Below are 21,575 nucleotides of genomic sequence, written 5' to 3' on the forward strand. Positions count from 1 at the left end.
TAGACTGTAATCAATCTACTACTTTATAGATTATGTAACAAAAGGGAAACCACGTAACATCCAAAAGACGATGCTCTTAAGAGTGAAAAGGGAGCTATTAATAATTCTGCCAGGACAACACAGACCAGGACAGTCACAGGCCAACTGGGATGTGTGGTCACCCTAGATAATTGCAGTGTAACTAGGCCATTAAAAGAAGCTTCCTATTAGGAATACATAGTTGAAGTAAAGATGCAATTGCAACATAGGGAAAGGATGGCGGGAGGAGATGGGAGGGAGGAAAGTAGTGAGGGCCTTTAGAAATCTTTAAAAAATTTTAAGGCCAAAAATAGTACACATAGTCCAACTTCAAAAATACTAGCATATAAACTGAGAAAATTCAAATCCTTTCTGGACTGCAGAGAAAATTCAAGCCTTACCTTCATGAAATTAATGGGAAAAGAACAGAGAAGAGAGAAATAAAAAATAGCATGGCTTGTCCAACTACACAAAGGTGGGTATTTTTCTCTTGCTTGCAGATTTTTTTTAAACCACAGGTAATAGGGACGGCAAGAAGTACACTGTTAATAGAGGCCATCTACACAAAGAGAAAAGCGGCGTCTATCTAAAAGGCCTAGGAAGAGGTGGAAGTTTTTTTTACTCGTCTGGGGATTGCTGATGATGACATAGAGTCAATCCTTAAATAATTAACATTAAAACCCAGAGTCCCAATTTGGTTAAAACTTTCTTTTGTTTGTGTGTGTTTTTCTGGATATAGTGTTACTTTTATGTAAGCTTAAGCTTATGTGAATTGTGTGAGTATATTAGTGGGAATTTTTTTTTTTTTTTTTTTGCACAGACTTCTCTAGAAAGCACTAATGCTTTTTAAAAATTTTTGATAAGGAAAAGATATCAAACACACACTATTCTTTTGATTAATGATTTTGCTCATGGAAGTTCAGGAACAATTACCAGTTAACTGTTGAGTTGATTCCAACTCATGGTGATCCTCCCCGCCCCCGCCATGTGTGTCAGAGTAGAACTGTGTTCCATAGGGTTTTCACTGGCTGATTTTCACAAGCAGATTACTGTGCCTTTCTTCCAAGGCACCTCTGGTTGGACTCAAACCACCAAACATTCAGTTAGCAGCCAAGTGCGTTAACCATTTGTACCACTCAGGGACTCTGAGAAACAATTAGTCTTCTCCAGTTGTACTTATATTCCAATTTCACATGTTAAAATACTGATTTTGTTTGTTGTGTTGTGTAATGCATTGTTCACAAATTGTTTTCCTATGCTTTTGTTTATGTCCCTATTTTCCCTGTAAGCTTCTTTTGAACAAAGATTATTATTTCTCATGGTGTTTCTTTTACGGAGTGCCTAGCAGAGTTCTAGCCACATATTGAGTGTCTCAGTTCTTGCTGATTAATGTGGAGCCTGAGGTGCCATCTCTAGGCATTCTGCTTGATGCTCTGGAGTCAGAGGCATCACCCTGCCTGCTGGGTAGAAGACTCTTCCTCTCTCTGTATTTCTTCAGTCCTACCTTATCATAAGACCTCAGGAAGGTGGGAGGGGATTCTAGCTTTCCTCTCATAAGCATGTACCTGTCATGTCCTATTGCACGTGGCCCTAGGAGTCTACGGTTGTCTTCATTTGTTTAAAATCACAACTTTTTTTCAGGAATACATCTTTATTAAGATGTCCTCTGCATGCACATTAAAATGTCAGCATAATCTAATTATGAGTCAAATGAGGCACAGCAGCATTCATACCATTTGATAAATTTCCATCATTTGCAGGGGACTGGTGACTTAAATCCCAACATTTCTTGACAGCCTTGATATACAAAACATTCTGCAGCTCTGTACAGCAGAGGCTTGTGGGTGGAGGTGCATTCTCTCATTTGGTCTCTCCAACCCAATTGTGAATGTAAATACCAAAGTCTCTCTAGCTTTAGACTCAGTGGTAAGGGAGGATACCATGGGACTGCTGCAGGCCAGGGAAAATGTCAGAGCACTTGGTTTAGGAAGCCTTGGTTAGGATTCTCTTAAACACTTTCCCTGGTCACAATGATTTTCCCCCCAAGGAAGAGTTGGGGGACACAAGAATAGATAAAGCTAAACCTAAATGTTATGCACCTGAATCAAAGGAATAAGAATGGCTTGCAAGGAAAATTTTGAATCTAGGTCTTTTGTTTGGTTGCACACATTTTATGGTTGTTGGATAAAATGATAAAAAGTCTATTTGAAGATGATGAGAATTAAGACTGTGCTTTTCCCTCATTGTTTAAAAAAAATTATTTTTTAGTATTCTAAAAATTTAAATGAGAGAATTCCTGTCCTCTAACATGCAGAGGGGATAATCTGTAAAATGGTAAAAAGATGCACAATGAATGCATGTGAAATATTGAAGACTTTGTTTTCTAGTATTTTTAAAGTACAATGAGATAATTTTAGAAGGCCTTCAAATATGGCGACAAGTGCAAACCTTTTCATACTTGCAAACAGGAAATATGCAGAAGGCAAAGTGTCTTATCCTTTCAAGACGTTCGCATGTTCACGAGCAGACAGACTGGATAAGTGGCATCGTACTTTATGTTTTCCTTATTCTTCAGGGGTAGAACTTTTCTTACCTTGACATGATTTCTGTATTTCATTCACACTCCACTGAGTGTTATGAAATGACATGATATGAAAAAGAAGAATGGGGAAAGGAAACGAGTTTGCCCGCTTTTGCTTTCTAAGAGTTGTGACCCTGAAAACATGGCTGTGACCTTAGAAACATTAGAGACAGCTGACAAAACCAAGAATGGAGCAGGGTAAGGGCAGTAGAAGTGAGGGCACTGGTGGAGGTGCAGGGGATGGGGTGGGGAGCCAGGATATTTGTTGTTCATGTGGCTGTGGATGCAATGCAGATAAAGGGCTCCCAGAAAAGGACTGAAAAAGATAGTTATGGGAAATCAGGAGGATTCATTTGCTTGGTTTGTCACAAGGGGAGGAGGGGAAAGGCAGTGAACAGAAACGGCATTGCAGAGGCTGGTAAAAGAAATCAGAGGAAATGTTTGAGAGTTGAAATAAAGGCCGTGCACAATTCATGTTTAGAAACGGGATGTACAACAATATCAGACAACCACAAAGTGAAGACTAAGAATAAATACCAACACTGGATTTGTCCTGAATAATCAAGCCTTGCATAGGTCAGGAGACTGCAAAAGGATGGGAGCAAATGCCTGGAGAAGGGACAAAGAACATGAGGAAGCATTGCTTGATACTCCCAAAAACGTTACCAAAAAATTAAACAAGCCAGGGATGCATGGCTGCTATTTTAACCTTGCCATGCATTTGCACCTTCCACATTGGAACCTCCACTGTATCTTGATCTCTACCTGTTCCCACTCATTCTTCTTGTTTGCTCTGTTAAACTTGTGAGAGCAGGGAATATTTGCTATCTCCTCATGGTGCTGAGAGCAAAGTGGGTATTCAGCAAATACTTGAGTCCTGATGCAGAAGAGTATTAAGAACTATACTAAAATCGTCTCAACTGTTTTTTTTTTCAGTTTCCCGAGCATCGATATCCTGTATTCATATCCTACATTATCCAGCTAAAAATGCTTACTTTGTTTTTACTCTGTCAAAGCAAAGGCAGTCTACCTATACAGCCCTTTAAAAATATTTCAGTTTTTCATCCAGAGGGGGAAGAATAAAGTACAGCAGCCCAGATGTAGCCCATTATTTAAAGAAATAAACGGGATTCATTTTGATGGGAATGATTTCTCAATGGCCTGCTGTCCTACCTATTTTATCGATCAAAATTACTTTTACCAAGAGTTGTAGAGGATGGGGGAAAGGTATTATGTCTGCTTTTCCCTTTACCAGCTGGGTGCATAATCCTTAGCCCCTGGGCTCATCAAAAGAGTAAGCAGATTTGAGATCCTCTGAGATCACACACAATTTAAAACTTGCTATTCGTGCTTCAGATGATAAAGTTGGAAACAAGACACCAGCTGAACGCCAAAGGAAATCAGCAGACCATAAATGGGAACACCAGGGACTAAACCCTTCTCACTAGACCAGGTTGCTCCATCATTTACTCAGGTTCTTATTATACTTTGTATTGCCCTCCATAGATTACACACTCGTGTCATTCAAATTCCTGTCCTCTACCATGTGGCAGGAGGTGACCTGGAAAATGGTGAAAAGATGCACAATAAATGTATGTGTGATGTTAAAAAGTTGTTTTCCAATATTTATAAAGTGCTATGAAATAATTTTAGAAAACCTTTAAATAGGGTGACAAGTGCCTAAATGATATCTTAAGACTGCACTTCTAAATGGACCCCATTGCATTAAATGGGAAGGGGAAGATTCCAGTGGAAATGATTGGAGCCTGGCTCCGTAATGCTTTTGGAACCAGTTGATTTCACGATTGTGAGTTGGAAGGACTTGGCTGATATTTTACTCAAGGCCATAACTCTTCAATGTCTTCATTCAAAGAAAAATCTAAGCTTTAGACTCAAGATTAGATTCAACAAATAAAATTCCCAAACATTTCTTCCTATTATTTGGTGACTTTTAAACAAACTAGCAACAGCAACAAGAAAAATTCTGATTCTCCTCAGGGGCTTGAGGAAAAAAAAAAAAAAGGAGGAAATACAATTTAAAACCAAAAGATATATGCTTATTTTTTAGTCGACAGCCTTTTTAAGAAAAGGCTACACCAACTGCGTTTACTTTTGAGATGCTTTTCAATCTCAGAATATAAAATCCTGCCAGATTGTTTTAGCCTCAACATATACCCTCGGCAGGACTTCAGTTAGCATTAACATCCCCTTGCTTTATGTGGCTTTCACTTACGCCTACTTTCATAAATGGCTCTAGATTTCTCGTAGAGCTCATATGGGTCAGGCTTCCTTGGGTCAAAGGCCTCTGTTGAGTCAGGAAACGAGCTCCTGTGAAGGGCAGGTGGGAAGGGCAGGTTCTGCGGTATGGCCGGAGCAGATAAACTTGTTTGAGGACTGCCTTGATTCTCCCATCGGTCCATTATCTGAAAAGTGCAAGAGATCAGAGAAAATGACTGACGGTGCATTCTTTCTTGCTATTTCCTTTGTCAGATACCAAACCCCCCCAAAAACCAAACCATTGAGTTGATTCTGACTCATAGCGACCCTATAGGACAGCGTAGAACTGTTTCCAAGGAGAGGCTGGTGGATTCAAACTGCCAACCTTTTGATTAGCAGCAGTAGCTCTTAAACCATTGCGCCACCAGGGCTCTAATACCACAACAGTCACCTTTAAAGTTAGACTTTGTTCACTCGTGGACTTTTCTTCCATAAAACATTTAAAACTTTGGTATAAGTGCTTTAAATAAAAGATGCTAGCTCTATATGATAAAGTACCATAGACTGTTATAAATAAAGCATGCCTGGCTTTTGAATATAAATTTATACAGCCTGTCACCTATTTGCTGGTAATCTTCAGCAAATCACATAATCTCTCTGAGTCTGTTTTTTTCCCCCTATAAAATAAAGATAACATGTACCACAAGATAACTTATGTGTAATATATAGTATTGTTTCATCTTCAAGAAAGTTTCATTACTTTTTTTTTTTTTTACCAAAACAGAAGATAGGGTAGTCTGCAAGTATTCATTTGATACCGATGCATATCCCCAAAACTTCCTATACTTGAATAATGAACCACTTTCGTACAGTTTATAAATACTTATACAACTATTTGGATTTTATGAATTATTTGAAGTCCTCTGTTAAGACCCATTTACTTCTATCTGATGGTTTCTCCCCCAAGTTGCTGCTCCTGCTATTGCTGTTACGATAATTTATCAAGGATCTGCAGAGTACTTCCCCGTCAACCATGCTTGTCTTTGATTCTCACCATAGCACCATGAAGTACAAAATGCGGGGACTAACATCACCTTTTTATCAAGGAGGAAACAGGTTTGCTGAGGCCACCTATTGGCACAGCCAATTATACCTTCATTCAACAATCAACTAATTCCTCATTCACACTCAACATCTGCCTTTGTGCTGTAAACATACCTGGCGTGCATAAAATTAGTTACGTCACCACCTTGCTTAAAATTCCATACAAGGTCATCATGGCCCTTGAAAAATACCAAACTCGGCCTTGGGGCACGGCAGATTCCTCATGACCCAGCCCTGTTCACCTTTCTTGCATCTTCAGTGGTCTCCCCTCTCATTCTCTGGCATCTACCAGGTTCTCTCTCACCTCTGCATACTTTATTTCTCCTCCTACCTGGAAAGTTTACTGTGTTCCATTCCTCCATACCCCTTCCTCATTTTACCTGGCTACTAGTTTCCTCTAGAAGGTCTGTGCTGACCATGCCTGGTTAGGGTACTGTCATATCCCTACTGGGCGTTCCTACAGCACTCATCACATCCAGCTGCAATTCTGAGCCTCCCTGTGCCCCTTCAAGTAGATCAGAGTGGGGACAGGGTTTCATCTTTCTTACTGTGGTAGCATTAACACATAGTAAGTGCTCGGAAAATATTAATGAATGAATAAAATCATGAATAATATATGGGCACATATTATTTTTTTAAACCTCGGTCACCTGTTGTTTATTTATTAGCCAGTTCTCATACATAATATTTTGAGCTTGGCATACTTTTGTTTTCATGCTGACCATGTTTTGTTCAGGGCTCCAAATTCCAGCTCTGCCCTGCCAATCACAGATATTTTAAAGCCGGAAAGGATGTGAGGTGCCATGTACTCCTGTGTTTTTTAAACTGTGCTTGTGTAACACTAGAGATCCTCATGACCCCCAGCTCTGGGGCTGTGGCAAGGGTCCAGGTGGGGCCAGCAAACTAGGCGAGGAATGAGTCACCTGACCCTTCTTTCAATAAAATCAGCTTCGTTTTAATTTGTTTTCTAGAATGGGCTACTTTCCAAGCTTTCATCTAAACAAAGATTCTATAGCTAACAAGAAAAACCCCTAGTCTGGTTCAATTCCCTTATAGTAAACATAGGCTCTTGAAGCACAGAGAAGGTAAGTGGCTTATCTGAGATCCAACGGCTGTCAGTGGAAAATCCTGAGTCACAACCAAGCTATAACTATAATGCCAAAGCTTATTTCCATAATAACACACTGGGGGGAATAACTGACAAATTTGGTTAGAGTTTTAGCTATTATTTTGCTCAGTGGGACTATTAATGAGATTTAGTAAAAATCTTTTAATATGCACTTCATAACTCAATTGACAGTAAAGCTCATAATAAGAAACCATTCTGGGTTCCTTTGACCATCCATTCTGGCTGACTTTGCTGTGATGAGGAAGACCCACATTTGTAGTTAAAGAACATATCCTTTATTATTTTTCATTTTAACCAACCTTGTGGATGCATCTACCATGTGGATACATTTCTGCTGTGGCTGTCTCCCCTCTGCTTCCAAACATAAAATACTAAATCCTAAAAAGTAAATAAATTAGACATATGGTTGTAGTAGCTGAGTATCCCACTTGTCATCATAGGGCTTCAGCAAACATCTATTTCTTTCTCTCATCTTCCACCGAGGGTTATTTGATACCCACATATGTCTTGCCTGGTAAATGTATTGTCCTTGTACAGTCATTGGAGCAAGCATGCTTCCAGTGAAAAATTAGTATTTCTAAAAAACAGTCTTGAAACTACAGAACAAATAATGCTATGGGTACTGTTTGAGAAAGTTTCTGTGGCAGATTGACAAATTCTACAATTTCTGTAGCACAGACATTGGGGACTTAGTCAAGAGTCCAGTTCACCCTTAGCAAGGCATTCACAACCTCTCAATGTGACATTCATCAACCCTTGAGCCACTCTGTCAGGGTTTCTTAAAAGACTGTACAGCAAAAAATCACTGCACTATGAAATTTACTGAAAAAGTAGACTTACAGTCCTATCTCCCTTAAAAGGAACTGCTTGCCTGCTCCAATTCAGAAGACCATGGAACAAACCACATACCCTGGGATCAAGGGTCATACCCTGCTCACTAGGGCTGGTGTGCTGACCGAAGTCCCACATTCTGAAGGGTGGCTCATTGACATCTCCCTACTTTCTTAGACAACGTGGTCTCTGGATTTTTAATTTCCAACTGGGACATACTGTACTTACTCGTTCTGCTCTATGTTCATGAAACGCTTAGATTCTGAACATGTCCCCTTGCCCTGGTTCATCGACTTCTCTTGGTCCACCTACTGGCTTCCTGGCTTTGAACCTGTCTAGGGTTTGTTTTAACTCCCAGGATTTTACCTCTAAATAAGCCTTCTGACTGGGCCTCTCCTGGCCAGTCTCAAAACCAAAAATCCAAACCTGTTGCTGTCGGGTCAATTCTGACTCATAGCGACCCTAAAGGACAGAGTAGAACTGCCCTGTGGGGTTTCCAAGGAGCAACTGGTAGATTTTCACTGCCAACCTTTTGGTTAGCAGCCATAGCTCTTAACTTCTACGCCACCAGGGTTTCCTGGCCAGTCCCAGTCATGCTCATATCTAGGTCAATATTATAAGCATCTCACTAGAATAAGGAAAAGCGGAACTGAAGTCGTGTTCTAGATCTGGGAACAGCTTTGTGTCTCTGCTGGCCTTGGTAAATGAGTGAATGCCTGAGTGCATGACAGCATACAGTCACTGAAATCTCACTGGACAGAGTGGACACACAGACCACAATGAGGCATCAGATAGCAAAATAGAAAAACCCAATCATGGTTGTGGCTACTTTGTTTTTTAAACTCCAGCTTCTGATTCCAAGGTGGGCACAAGGAGTAGGAGGCTTCTGAATAAGGTGAGATTTTTTTTTCCCCTCCATAAAATACTCTGTTTAGAAACTGTTTTCTTATTATAGAAGCTAAGGTCATTTGAACTCATCCTCTTGCTATTTCAGGGCAGGTCAGGGAGATGAAGATATTTGGCTTGAGTCTATATTTGAAGAAGGAACATGGATCTCTTCCAGATGGAGAGCGTGAGAACTTGTTAGGATTAGTATATTGTATGTTAAACAGGAAATGACCTGCTTGAGATAGTTGGTTTAAGATGTGGACTGGTAGGACAGAAGAGGGTTAGGGAATAATAGAGGACCAGGAGAAGGATATAAGATCTCACCCAGGATAACATTTCTTTAGCCTGATCAAGGATGTCATCAATCTTCTTCAGAGGAGATAGGTGTAAATCCATATACTGTGGGTATATATTTATGCTTAAGCTAATTAGTAAAATATGTTTATTCTATATAGTGATATATTTATTAAGGGTTTATGTACAGATGGTCTGTTCTCTATGCTGATAACAACAACAAAAAAAACCAAAACCAAACCCATTGCTGCCGAATCAATTCCAGCTCATAGTGACCATATAAGACAGAGCAGAAACGCCTCTTAGGGTCTCCAAGGAGTGGCTGGTGGATTTCCGCTGCTGACCTTTTGGTTAGCAATTGAGCTCTACCCAGTATCAGGGCTCCCATTCTGGTAGTGCTTAATATTTTTGAGCTTTTAACCTCCAGAGGCGCTGTTCTAAGCACCTTGCATGGATTAACTCATATTATCTTCACAAAAACCACATGAGAAGGGTATTATTATTATCTCCAGTTTACAGATATGCAATCTGAGGCACTGAGAGCTTAAGCAGCTAGTTCAAGATCACATAGCTAGTAAGGAGAAGAGGAAAATTTGAATCTAGGCAATATGCCTTCTACCCTAAACCATTATACCAAACTGCATCTGATTTTACTCCTTAGCCTAGGGAGTTTCTAGGTAGATACGTGAAGGACAATAAATCAACAGTCCTCTATCTTCACTCAGCCTAGGACCCGGAAGCCCAAGCCTTAGCTTTTGTAGGGATGCATGGGTTCAGGACTAATTGTAAGTTGAGTTCTATAAAACCTTTTTTGGAATTATTGACTACGGATGTAATTACTATAATGACAGTAAATGCTGTAATTATGCCAAATGGCATAATTTGTACAAATGTGGTACATATAAGGAAATCGCTAGATTGCATAATTGTAGCACCATGATGAGGTTGCAAGTTTCCTTGCTAAATTAAATAAAGATGTGTGTAACCACAGAGCACAGATTTGACTTTGGTGGTGAGAAGAAAGGAAGTATGTAGAATTTGGTCAAGTCAACCCAAATTTCAATTTAAACAATTTTTAAATACCACATCCATCACTAAGTGGTTTCTAAGTCCACATAGGACCAGCTTTTCCAGCTGATGCCTCTGCGGACCAGATGAGCTAAACCCTAAACGGGAAAACGTGTGGTGAGAGTGGTCCATGGCCGTTAAAGTGTCTGTCCCTCATCTCCAGCTTCTGGTTTCCTCTTCTCTGAGAGAAATCCAGATCTCAGACATATTATGGGGCTCAGTAATATTTTAGTGGTTTTCAAGCCACTTTTAAGACAAGCTGGTGAATTAGCCAGTTATTGAACTTGAAAAGTATACAAAATTGTATCAAATAGTTAAATATTCCCTCAGTAAAGGGAATGGGAGAAGCATAAAATGAACCCAAGAATGCCATACTCACTGACCAAATGAGGGGCCTCTTAAGTCTCAATTCCTCGTAGTTAGAGTAAATAAGAGGAAAAAGGAAGCGAAAGATATAGTTTCTAGAGATTTGTTTTTGACTTGAATTACTTTGCTACACAGTGCTCTTCTGTTTGGGGATTTTAGACATTTCAGATGGGGCAAAGGACCCAGAAATAGGATCCTAGCTAATCAGTCCCAGCTCTGGGCAATTACTAGTTTCAATCTAATGGGAGGTAAAGATCATCTATAGCTTCTAAATCAACCTACTTCAGCCTGCAAAAATATTCTTAATATTCATCAGCCTCCTAAAATGTATCAAAATTTCTAAGTGATTCATGAGAACTAGGCCCAAAGATGTCAGGTGATGGCAGAGATCATTGGTACCTAAAGAAGACCTAGATGCACCACTCTGAGTGACTGTCAGGTTTAGGGGAATATGTATATATGCACACACACACTAGTACATATGTGTATATATATATATATATATTTCGTCCTGTGTATATTAAAATATAAATATATACAAAGTGAAATTTCTTGTGGACCCCATTTAATTTGTCCTATTTACATTTTTTCCTGAAACTCCCGTGTTATAAAGACTGTAGTGTTTCTGATAGGGAAAAATACAAAAGTTTCCTTAAGTATTTTCAGTACATCCTAATGAACAGTGTTGACATCTATGTTGTAAGTACATATAAAAAACAGGCAGAATTGTCTTTACAGGAAAGTAAGATGAGTTATTCCCACATTTATGGAAACCTGGAATTAAGAAGAGACCCAGACAATTTGCTCTCCCACAATCTCAAGATGACTTGGAGGCCATCCAGTGAAACTCTTATTAAACGAGACTGCATTAATAACTAGAGATAAAGAAAGAAGCGTAAAATTTTCAACTTACAGGCTTTGGAGTTTTCCATGGAGAAAAGAAACCTGTAATAAAGAAAACAATATTTGAATTTTGAAAATATACCACACTACCACTTCTGGGTGGCATAATATTAGGATAATTGTAATTCACTTGAAATTCATAGCAAACAACACACAAAAAAATTCTGCCTGGCTGTATAGTTTGCATCAAGGAGTTCAAATAATTTCACTGGGATTATATTAATGATTCTAAGAACAACTTCCTTATTTGGCAGCAGAGGATTCTGAGGCACTGAGTTTGAGTGGATGTAAGGCGGTCAAAGTATAAGACCTAGGGGTTAAGAGGAACCCAGGTGGTGTGGTGGTTAAGAGCTATGGCTGCTAACCAAAAGGTTTGCAGTTCAAATCCACCAGATGCTCCTTAAAACCATATGGGGCTACTCTGTTCTATAGGGTCACTCTGAGTTGGAATTGACTTCATGGTAATGGGGTTGGTTTTGTTTTTTTAGTGGTTAAGAACTTGGTGGTTAGTCAAAAGGTCAGCAGTTCAAATCTATCAGCTTCTCCTTCAAAATCTTATGGGACAGTTCCACTCTGTCCTATAGGGTCGCTATGAGTCAGAATTGACAGCAATGGACTATGTTCTACATCATACTCTGTTCTTTTTATGTGACTGTTCCCCCACTGAGATCTTCTCTACAGCACATACCTATTTTATCACCCTTCTACCCTGGTGGTACAGCGGTTAAAGAGCTTGGCTGCTAACCAAAAGGTCAACAGTTCAAATCTACCAGCTGCTACCTGAAAACCCTATGGGGCATTTCTACTCTGTCCTCTAGGGTCACTATGAGTTGGAATCAACTCGATGGCAACAGGTTTGGTACCTTGTGTCAGCACAATGTTTTGCAAGAAGAAGGTCAAAATGTTAACTGAATGAATCATGTATCATCAAAGCCGCATCCTCCCCGCCCCTACAATGTATTGAGCTCTATGATCACAAATGGTGTGATGACTGGACTGACCCAGTTGTGATTCAAATACCATTGAAAAAATTAAAAGTAAAAGATCACTTCCTCTTTTTTTTAATTATATGGAATTAATTTTTCAAAAGGCAGTGTTGAAGAGAATTAATAACAGACATCTTACTTTGATTTTCAGGTTTTTCTTATTCACAAAACCAAATACTAACCATAAAAAGCTTGCCAGAAACTGCTCTACAGCAATGTAAATTTGTTTTATCCTCTTAGAAAAGGATAGATGTCAAACCATTACTTCCTAATTTAAATCTCAAAGGGCTTCATGGCTGCAGGTGGGTGGAGAGCCAAATCATTAGCAACCACACCAGAAGTAACCTGATATCAGTTGATCTCAGTAAAGAGGAAAGGCAGAGTTCCATCAATCATGTTAAGATTAGCCAATGGTTGATCTTCTATACTTCTCCCTCCTCTGCTCTTCATGGAAACCCTGGTGACATAGTCGTTAAGAGCTATGGCTGCTGACCTTTTTGAATCCACCAGGTGCTCTTTGCAAACTCTTTGGGGCAGTTCTACTCTGACCTGTAGGGTCGCTAGGAGTCGGAATTGACTCTACTGCAACCGGTTTGGCTTTCTTCTCTTCATAAATCCCATTGTACCTGGCTTTTTTTGGAATCAAAATGGACTTCCTATAAACTCTGGTGGTGTAGTGTTAGAGAGTTCAGCTGCTAACCAAAAGGTCGACAGTTCGAATCCACCAGGCACTCCCTGGAAACCCTGTGGGTAGTTCTACTATATCCTTTAGGGTCACTATTAGAATCCACTGGATGGCAATGGTTAACGATATGCATATGGAACCCTGGTGGCACAGTGGCTGCTAACCAAAAGGTCAGTGGCAGTTCAAATCCACCAGCTGCTCCTTGGAAACCTATGGAGCAGTTCTACTCTGTTCTATAGGGTCACCATGAGTTGTAATCAACTCCATGGCAAGGGGTTTGGTGGAGGTATTTTTGCTTATAAATACACAGAATAACTGCTTAGAATAAATCTTATGTTTATATTTCGATGAGTTTTGATTATTTTTAACAGCAGTGAAAAGAACCTTAAAAATAACGAAGGGTGGGAGAGGGAGGTGGAGTGGGAGAGAGGGGGAAGAGCACTACTATATAATGGCCCTAGCAAGCTTAAACAATCTAGTATACAAAATTCTTTTCTTTTCTTTTCACATCATATCTTCTCTTTTTCTACCATTTTGGTTCATATCGATGCTAGGTGATTTCCAGCGCTGATAAAACGCCCAGTAAAAATGAAACATTGAAAACTGCCACATACTATGTTTATCACCTTTAAAATTAGGGCTTGTGCAAAATAGATACAATTGAGAACCATAATCCATTTATAGGAAATACCTACAGAAATAAGGACACACGATTATCTAGACACTTAAGCATTTCAACTCAGGCATGGCCAAAATACTAATTACACCTCAATGCACTGTTGTAAAGAATTAATAAATCATTTTATGAAAAGAGTAAAACAATATAATCCATCACGTTTCTCAGCTTTTTTTGGAGCCTAGAGTTAAATTTAATACTTAAATGTAATAACTATCTTGCCTAAGGAGCTTGGTAGAATTTGCTTTCTATCTCACATACTCTGTATGCTCTTATCTCCCTTTCCAACCAGTGGAAAAAACTCTGTTTAATGTGTGGTTTCATTATAATTTAATTATAAGGATTTAATCACATGCTTTTTTGGGAAGAGCTGAGAGTAAAAATTATAGACAAGTACGTTTATATTCTTGATTTATTCTATAAAATGCAAGTACTAACAATTTTACCACGAGTTAAAAAGTGAATTTTTAAAAACGTATTGGCCAGTTGGAGCCTTGGTGGCAGAGTGGTTAAGTGATCAGCTGCTAACTAAAAGGTCAGCAGTTCAAATCCACCAGCCACTCCTTGGAAACCCTATGGGGCAGTTCTACTCTTTCTTATAGGGTCAATATGAGTCAGAATCAACCCGACGGCAATGGTTATTGGCCAATTAACCAGGAGTTAAAAAGTGAAAAAAAAAAAAATTCTTTTAACCTTTGAGGAACCCTGGTGGTACTGTGGTTAAAGTGCTTTACTGTTAACCAAAAGGTCAGTGGTTTGAAACTACCAGTGGCTCTGTGGGAGAAAGATGTGGCAGTTTGCTTCCGTAAAGATTTACAGCCTTGGAAACCCTACGGGGTTCTATGAGTCGGAATCGACTGGACAGCAGTGGATGTCGTTTGGTTTTGGTTGGCCAATTAATCATTATTTTTATTGAAGTGTACAATTTATTTACTGTTGTGTGAAATTGCCGGCAACTGTTCTTTTAAGAAAAGATGTCATTCACGTATTCTCACGGTGTCCAAACATTTCATTATTTCCTTTACTTTCTTTGTGTTGTCACCTTATTCCTGGAGTGTCAGAACAGATTTTGAGCATTTGCTCTTTTACATTTGGTTGTTGCTGAGAGTTTCTTAGGCTTTGATAGAGAGGACCTCTAAATGGTTCCTCTATCATGGCACTGTCATCTGGACATGGAACATTATCTTAAGAGGTGAGTATTGCGCCACAGAAAGCGCATAATCATCTGACTCACCAGCAGTTGTGGTACCAGAACGAAAATGACATAAGATGGAGATTGGTCAAGAACAGACAAGGAGAGAGGGTTTTTTAATTTGACTACCTTTCATCACAAGCACTTTGGCTTCCCATTCTTGTAAGGTTGTTTCATTCCAACTGACTTCAAACCACTGGCGTGATCCAAGCAAGAATTTTTTACTGCTCCCATTATGGCAGTTTCTGGGCTATTTCTAATGCTAAATTGGGCTGCAGAGACTTAGGTCTCTGAAGCATTAGCTGCTTGTTTTGAGTCACTGTCAAAAAGAAGCTGCTTGTTGCAGAGAAGTAACCTTAGGTAGTAAGAAGTAGTATCAGAATACATTCCTTTAAACAGTTAATAACTTTTGTGACCCTTTGTATTTCTTGGGCAGTTTATCAATGTGCTATAAACATTGACATTAAGATGAATAGAAATTAAGATGAATAGAAAATACCTATTTTGGATATACTCAATTTGGCCTAATTAAGCCAGAAGGTTTTCCATCTAACTAAACTCCAATTTTCCACTCAATTTCTTTGCAAGAGCTACAGAAATACTATAAGAATTTTAGTCAAGTTATTACATATTGAAGATATACTACTTTTTTTTTGGTGGTGTGGGGATGGTCCCTCTACAAAATCTAGTCTATTCCAATTAAAACAAACAAAACTTTTAAATCCTTTAAGAGACAGGCTAGTTATTCAACTTATTTTTGGAAGTCTTCTGGCAGAAGATAGATCCCAGAAGCAAGATGAGAATTCTAAGATCTAGGAAGTTTTTCATATACACACATTGTTGTGGTGACCTTCCATACTCTCCCTGTGTGGGATAATTTCTATTTGGCATGATTATTTAAAAACTTCTTGGTAAATTTTGTTACCATTACTTAACTCATTGACCATAGGGACACCATTTCTCTAGTCCTCCAGGAACTGTTACATCTTGCCTGGTGTGCTTGTCTTTTTCTATCCTAAGCATTTTGCTAGGCTTGCTTTGCTGAGACTATTATAATTTTTAGAATCCTTACCACCGATTTTAACAGAGAAACAGGAACAGGGATATAGACAGCTTTTTCCTAAGCCTTTCAGAGCCAAGGCAGTCATCTTTACAACATGAGTTCATAGAAAAAAAGCTTTCTTTTCAAAGTAACAGTAAAACCTTTTCCCTTACATTTTTGTTTATTTCTGGCCTCTATTTGTCCTAGAAACCCTGGTGGCATAGTGGTTAAGAGTTCGGCTGTTAACCAAAATGTCAGCAGTTTGAATCCACCAGCCGCTCTTTGGAAACCCTATGGGGCAGTTCTGCTCTGTCCTATACAGTCACTATGAGTTGGAATTGACTCCATGGCAATGGGTTTGGTTACGGGTTTATTTGCCCTATGTCTCTAGACAGGTGTATAATTCTCCTACAGGATTAAAATTTCTTTACAAGGACTTGATCCATGTTTTCCATAAACCAAAAAAAAAAAAAAAACCAAACTCATTGCTGTTCAGCCAATTCTGACTCATAGTGACCCTACAGGACAGAGCAGAACTGCCCCATAGGGTTTCCAAGGAGTGCCTGATGGATTCAAACTGTTGATCTTTTGGTCATAATGACCATTTATTGACTCTTAGGCTCAGCAACTTAGTGTGTGCTATGTGTGGGCGTGTGTACATGCAAACATATTTATTTAATCCTGAGTCTTAAGACAACAAAAGCAAAAGACCCCAAGGCATGCTTTATAAAGTAAATGAAACATGGGTAAAGACAAAAGAAAAAAAGTTAAGAGAATAAATGAGAAATTTTAGGTGCTTCTAATAGGGAAATTTGGAGCCCTGGTGGCACCGTGGTTAAAAGCCAGGGCTGCTAGCCAAAAGGTCGGCAGTTTGTATCTACCAGCTGCTCCTTGGAAACTATGGGGCAGTTCTACTCCATCCTGTAGGGTTGATATGAGTTGGAATCGACTCAACGGCAATGGGGTTGGGAATCGGGAAATTTAGGTGCACACATATACAGTACAAAACTGAATTAGATATCTAACATGTGTTTTCTTTGGGATCAGAGATAAGAATAAAATACACTGTAATTCTGCACCTAAAAGCACAGTGGGATGGGCAGAAAAACAGATACACAGTGCTAATAGCTTAGACAAAAATGCTGGTACTTGAGAAAAGAAGACAATACTGACCTCATATTGAAATGTAAATTAAACTGTACATGTCAACTGAGTATAATTTTTAATAAATCGTAAGTATAGTTGTCACATAAAATACGTATGTCCAGTTAAATTTGAATTTCAGATAAACAAAGAATTTTTTTTTTAGTATATGTCACTCATATTGCATGGGGCATACTTTTACTAAAAATGATTTGTTGTTTATCTGAAATTCAAATTTAAATGGGCAATGGTTTTTTTATTTGCTCAATCTGGCTACCCTACATAAGGAAAATGTTACATATGTTCTCGGTAACCATCTAAAAATAAACTTAACACAATGGTAACAATTAGTGTAGGTAATATCCATTTGATTCAGTACAAAAATGGGAAATATTTATTACTTCTTTTTCTCCCAACCCCTTCAATATTTTGTCAGGAATCTTACTTTAGAGAAACCCCAAAACATTCCATTTCTTGCACAAATCATTGAATTGTGTTGGTTGCCTGTCATCACTAGACTTGACTCAGCCCTCACCTCCCAGAACCAGTGTCACCTAGTGAGATGCAAAACTCTGTGTGGCCATTGTCAAATTGCAAATTGCTTGATGACCAGTTAGTACAATGCATTATCCCCAGTGGTATGGTCCACAAAGTGGCTCTTTTCAGAACCTACTTCTCCTGACACATGATACCCAAAATGATGACTGGAAGCATATTAATATATTTATAGTAGCTCTGGAGGGAGAGTCCCTTTCTGGCATGCATTTGTGAGTAGTTTGGTTAAAAAAAAAAAAAAATTATTTTCACAGGGCAAGAAGATGATGACCTTTCTTAAATGTGACCCCGATTTGAATAAGGGGTCAAAGTACAAAGCAGAGCAACTTTATAGACAGCCAAATTGTAATATCTTCAACTTGGAACAACACCAAGACAACTGTCCGAAATTTCTAGGAACTTCTCCAAATAAAGTCTTTCAATATACTTCTAAATTGCGCTGATACATCGAATTCCCATTTGCAGGATGTGAAATGTTTTCTTTCAGGATATTGAAATACCTGCAGAATATGATTCTGGTTTTGAAGATTATTGTTACAGTTTCATGTATTTTAAGGGAATTCTACAGTTGCTAAAAATGATAGAGATGTTAGGAAACACTTTCCATTTCTCTTTTTTTAAGCAACAAAGAGAGTGTAGGAACCCCTTTGAAATAAGACTTGTTTCACTATGGATTTCTATGCCCCGGGCTATGACAAGCTGTGTGTTCTTTTTTTTTTTGCTTGAAAAAAGAAGAGAGAAAAAAGAGAAAGGGGAGAACAAAAGCAGGTGCTTGTCTCGTGAGTGTGAGAGAGAAAACAAGAAAGAGAGAATTGTATTTCAGGGTCCCTGTGACATCCTGCTGGGAGTCCCTGTGTGGTGCAATCAGTTAACATGCTTGACTGCTGACCTAAAGGTTTGCGGTTCAGTCCACCCAGAGGTGCATCAGAAGAAAGGCTTGGAGATTTACTCCCCAAAAACCAGCCAGTAGAACACAGGGCGCTGTTCTACTCTGACATGCACGGGATCACCACAAGCTGGGGTAGACTCGATGGCAACTGGTTGGTGACATCCTGCTAGAGGACAGGAAACTCTCTTGGACACCCACCACAGACCCTCCACCTCTTAGGTTATCCTTTCATACAAAGGATTGTAAGCAATAAAAGGAACTCATATTCTTACCATATTTCTGAAAATATTTCAGGGATTGAGAAACTCCCAACGAAGGAGATAGTTTTTTAAACGTTTCCCAAACCAAACGGAAAGCCTCAGGGTTTTTAGAATCTTCCGATAGGGCCAATTTGAGGTAGAAAAATTCCACTAAAGAAATTGATCTTTAAGTTAAAGACCCTCCCATTTTCTACAGCATTGAAAATAGATTTAAACTTCCCATCACAAATTCAGTGTTCACTAATTGGGGGCAAGCAGTGTAACGAACTAATTTCCATTAAAACTAGCTCCATAGTATTCACTTTTTCCTGGATTTTGACTGATTCATGTATTTCTTATTAAAATTCATTAAATGGGTTAAACCCTCCAGTTCCTTTAGATAATTTAAGCTACTGGAAGTCAGTAAAGGGGCAACTTTTCTTAATGAAACTGACCTAGGCTAGAAAATGATTTTTCCCTTAAGCAACCATAAAAGATACACTGCTGGCGGTACCCTTCAACACCATACCACCGTGTTTTAGCCAAGCCAAGCATTCAATTTGCAAAGAACATTTCAAATTGCTGCCATCTTTGACCTAGAAATCTGTTTTTTTTGTGGCAAGCTGAGAGTTTTTCTGCAATGCTTTAAAAATTATTCTCTCTGCCTTTACTTAAAACCATCTTTTAAGTAAAAGAGTTTTTCTTATTAAACACTAGAAAGCTGTTGTTCAAATGAGTATTTTTTCCTCTGGCTGTGTTGCTTATGGAGACAGTAATCTGATCATTTTAAGTAACCTCGGTGAGTACCTAAAGAGGATAAGCTTGCCCATATTATCTTCAGATAAAGTCAGCTACATAAAGGTTATGTTCAAAATAAAGCAGGCAAGGTGAATAACCATGAGCAAGAATAAAGGAAGGGACTGAAAGAGGATGAATTGTGTCAGGGAGGCTAAGACTCAGAGTGAGACAAGACTTGTAGAAAATATTAACAACTACAAAGGGCTTTTTATTTATGTTCTGAACAAGGCTAAGGGCAATGAAGAGTGAAAACTGCTGTTGGGTTTATGGTACGTTATAAACAGCTGGCAGAGAAGTTGTGGAGGGATATTAGCACTTGAAAATAGAAAAATTCAATTCTGAAAGTTTTTTTTTTTAAATGATGAATGTATAGCATTAATTTTTGCTTTTTGTTTTTGATAAACTCTTCTAGAAACATCTTTAAGACAGTAAATTTCTGTTTCGGTACTTTAAATCAACATTGAATTTTAGGTGTCTCACAAGCATCTAAAACTCAATACGGCTACAGTAGAACTTTAGGTCTTTCCTCCAAACCTTCTCTTCTGTGTTCCCTATTTTTGGTAAGCTTCGCCTGCCTCTTCAAGTTTTTAAGACAGAAACCTGAAGGTCATCTTTAACCTTTCCTGCTCCCTCACTTGCTTATCACCAAACTCTATCCTACCTCCAAAATCTATTTCGAATCCAATTCTTTCCAAATCCATATCCACCGTTATAATCCATACCCATCATCATCTCTTGCTGAACTGAAGCAACAGAAAATGTTACTGAATTTGCTGAAAATGCTTCAGTGAATTCCCATAGATCTTAGGATAAAACAAGTACCCCACAGACCCTGCTTAAATTGCCCCACAGATGCTCCCCAGCTACCTGATGAGTCACTCTCTTTCACTCACTAAGAAAACCAAAAAACCCATTGCCATCAAGTCAATTCTAGAGTTCCTTAAATAAGCCAGGCTTTTCTAACCACAGGGCCTTTGCATAAGCTCCTTTATTTGCCTACCCTTCCTTATACTGGGGCACTGGTGGTGCAGTGGTTAGGTGTTTCACTGCTAACCAAATGATCAGCAGTTTGAATCCACCAGCTGCTCCTTGGAAATCCTACGAGGCAGTTCTACCCTGTCCTACCCCTATTGCTATGAGTCGTAACTGACTTGATGGCCGTGTTTTTTGTCACTCTTCTCGCAGATATCTCTGAACTCTTCCTCATGTGTCAGCTTAACTATCACTTCCTCAGGAAAGTTGTCCTTGGCCTTTCATATTTTTAAAATAATTTTATTGTAGTAAAATATATATAACAAAAATTTTGCCATTTTGACAAATTTTAAGTGTACAATTCAGTGACATTAATTACATTCTCCATGTTGTGAAGCCGTCACCACAATCCATTTCCAAAAACTTTTCATCACCCAAAACTCTGATCTTTCATTGTAAAACAAGTTTCCCAATTATAATTTTTCATTTCAACTTGTATTTTTTTCTTTTATATGGTGCTCATTATTACTTGTAATTATATTTGTGCAAATATTAGTTTAATGTCCATATCCATCCTCCATTAGAGAATAAATTCCATTAGGGGAGCGACTGTATTTATTTTGTTCACAATGCATTCCTAGTACTTAGCACAATACCTGGCACACAGGAGACATCTCAATAAATACATGTGAATGAATTAATAAATGAAGTGAAAGTGGAGGAAGACAAAGAAAAAGAGATTAAAAGATACTTAGAAGAATTGATGGGGCATGGTGGTTTGCTGGGATTGCTGGGAGGTAGGTAGTAAAAAAGGATGAAATCTATGATGACTTCTAGCTTGGAAACCTGGCTGGATAATGATGTCATTAGTTGAGGTAAGAAATGCAGGAAAAGGGGGTCTTTGAGTGCAGTCCAGTGAGTTATGTTATGGGCAAAGTGAGTTTGAAGTGCCTTTGGGATGTTCAGTGGTAGATGTCCTGTTGTAGTTGGTTCTATTGC

At 38.7% G+C, this 21,575-nt stretch overlaps 1 protein-coding gene across 2 annotated transcripts in view; it reads right to left on the minus strand.

Annotated features, from left to right (window-relative positions):
• The window catches only part of MAGI2 (membrane associated guanylate kinase, WW and PDZ domain containing 2), a 1,497,921-nt gene that overhangs the window by 177,523 nt on the left and 1,298,823 nt on the right, over positions 1–21,575 (minus strand). For both annotated transcript variants that reach the window (XM_049894296.1, XM_049894295.1), the window contains exons 11-12: positions 11,410–11,441; positions 4,833–5,022 (exon numbers count right to left, since the gene is read on the minus strand). In XM_049894296.1, the coding sequence (XP_049750253.1) occupies positions 4,833–5,022; positions 11,410–11,441 (222 nt within the window). The remainder of the gene's footprint in view (positions 1–4,832; positions 5,023–11,409; positions 11,442–21,575) is intronic.

This window comes from Elephas maximus, chromosome 8 (genome assembly GCF_024166365.1).
Source record: "Elephas maximus indicus isolate mEleMax1 chromosome 8, mEleMax1 primary haplotype, whole genome shotgun sequence".
NCBI classification, from domain to species: domain Eukaryota; kingdom Metazoa; phylum Chordata; class Mammalia; order Proboscidea; family Elephantidae; genus Elephas; species Elephas maximus.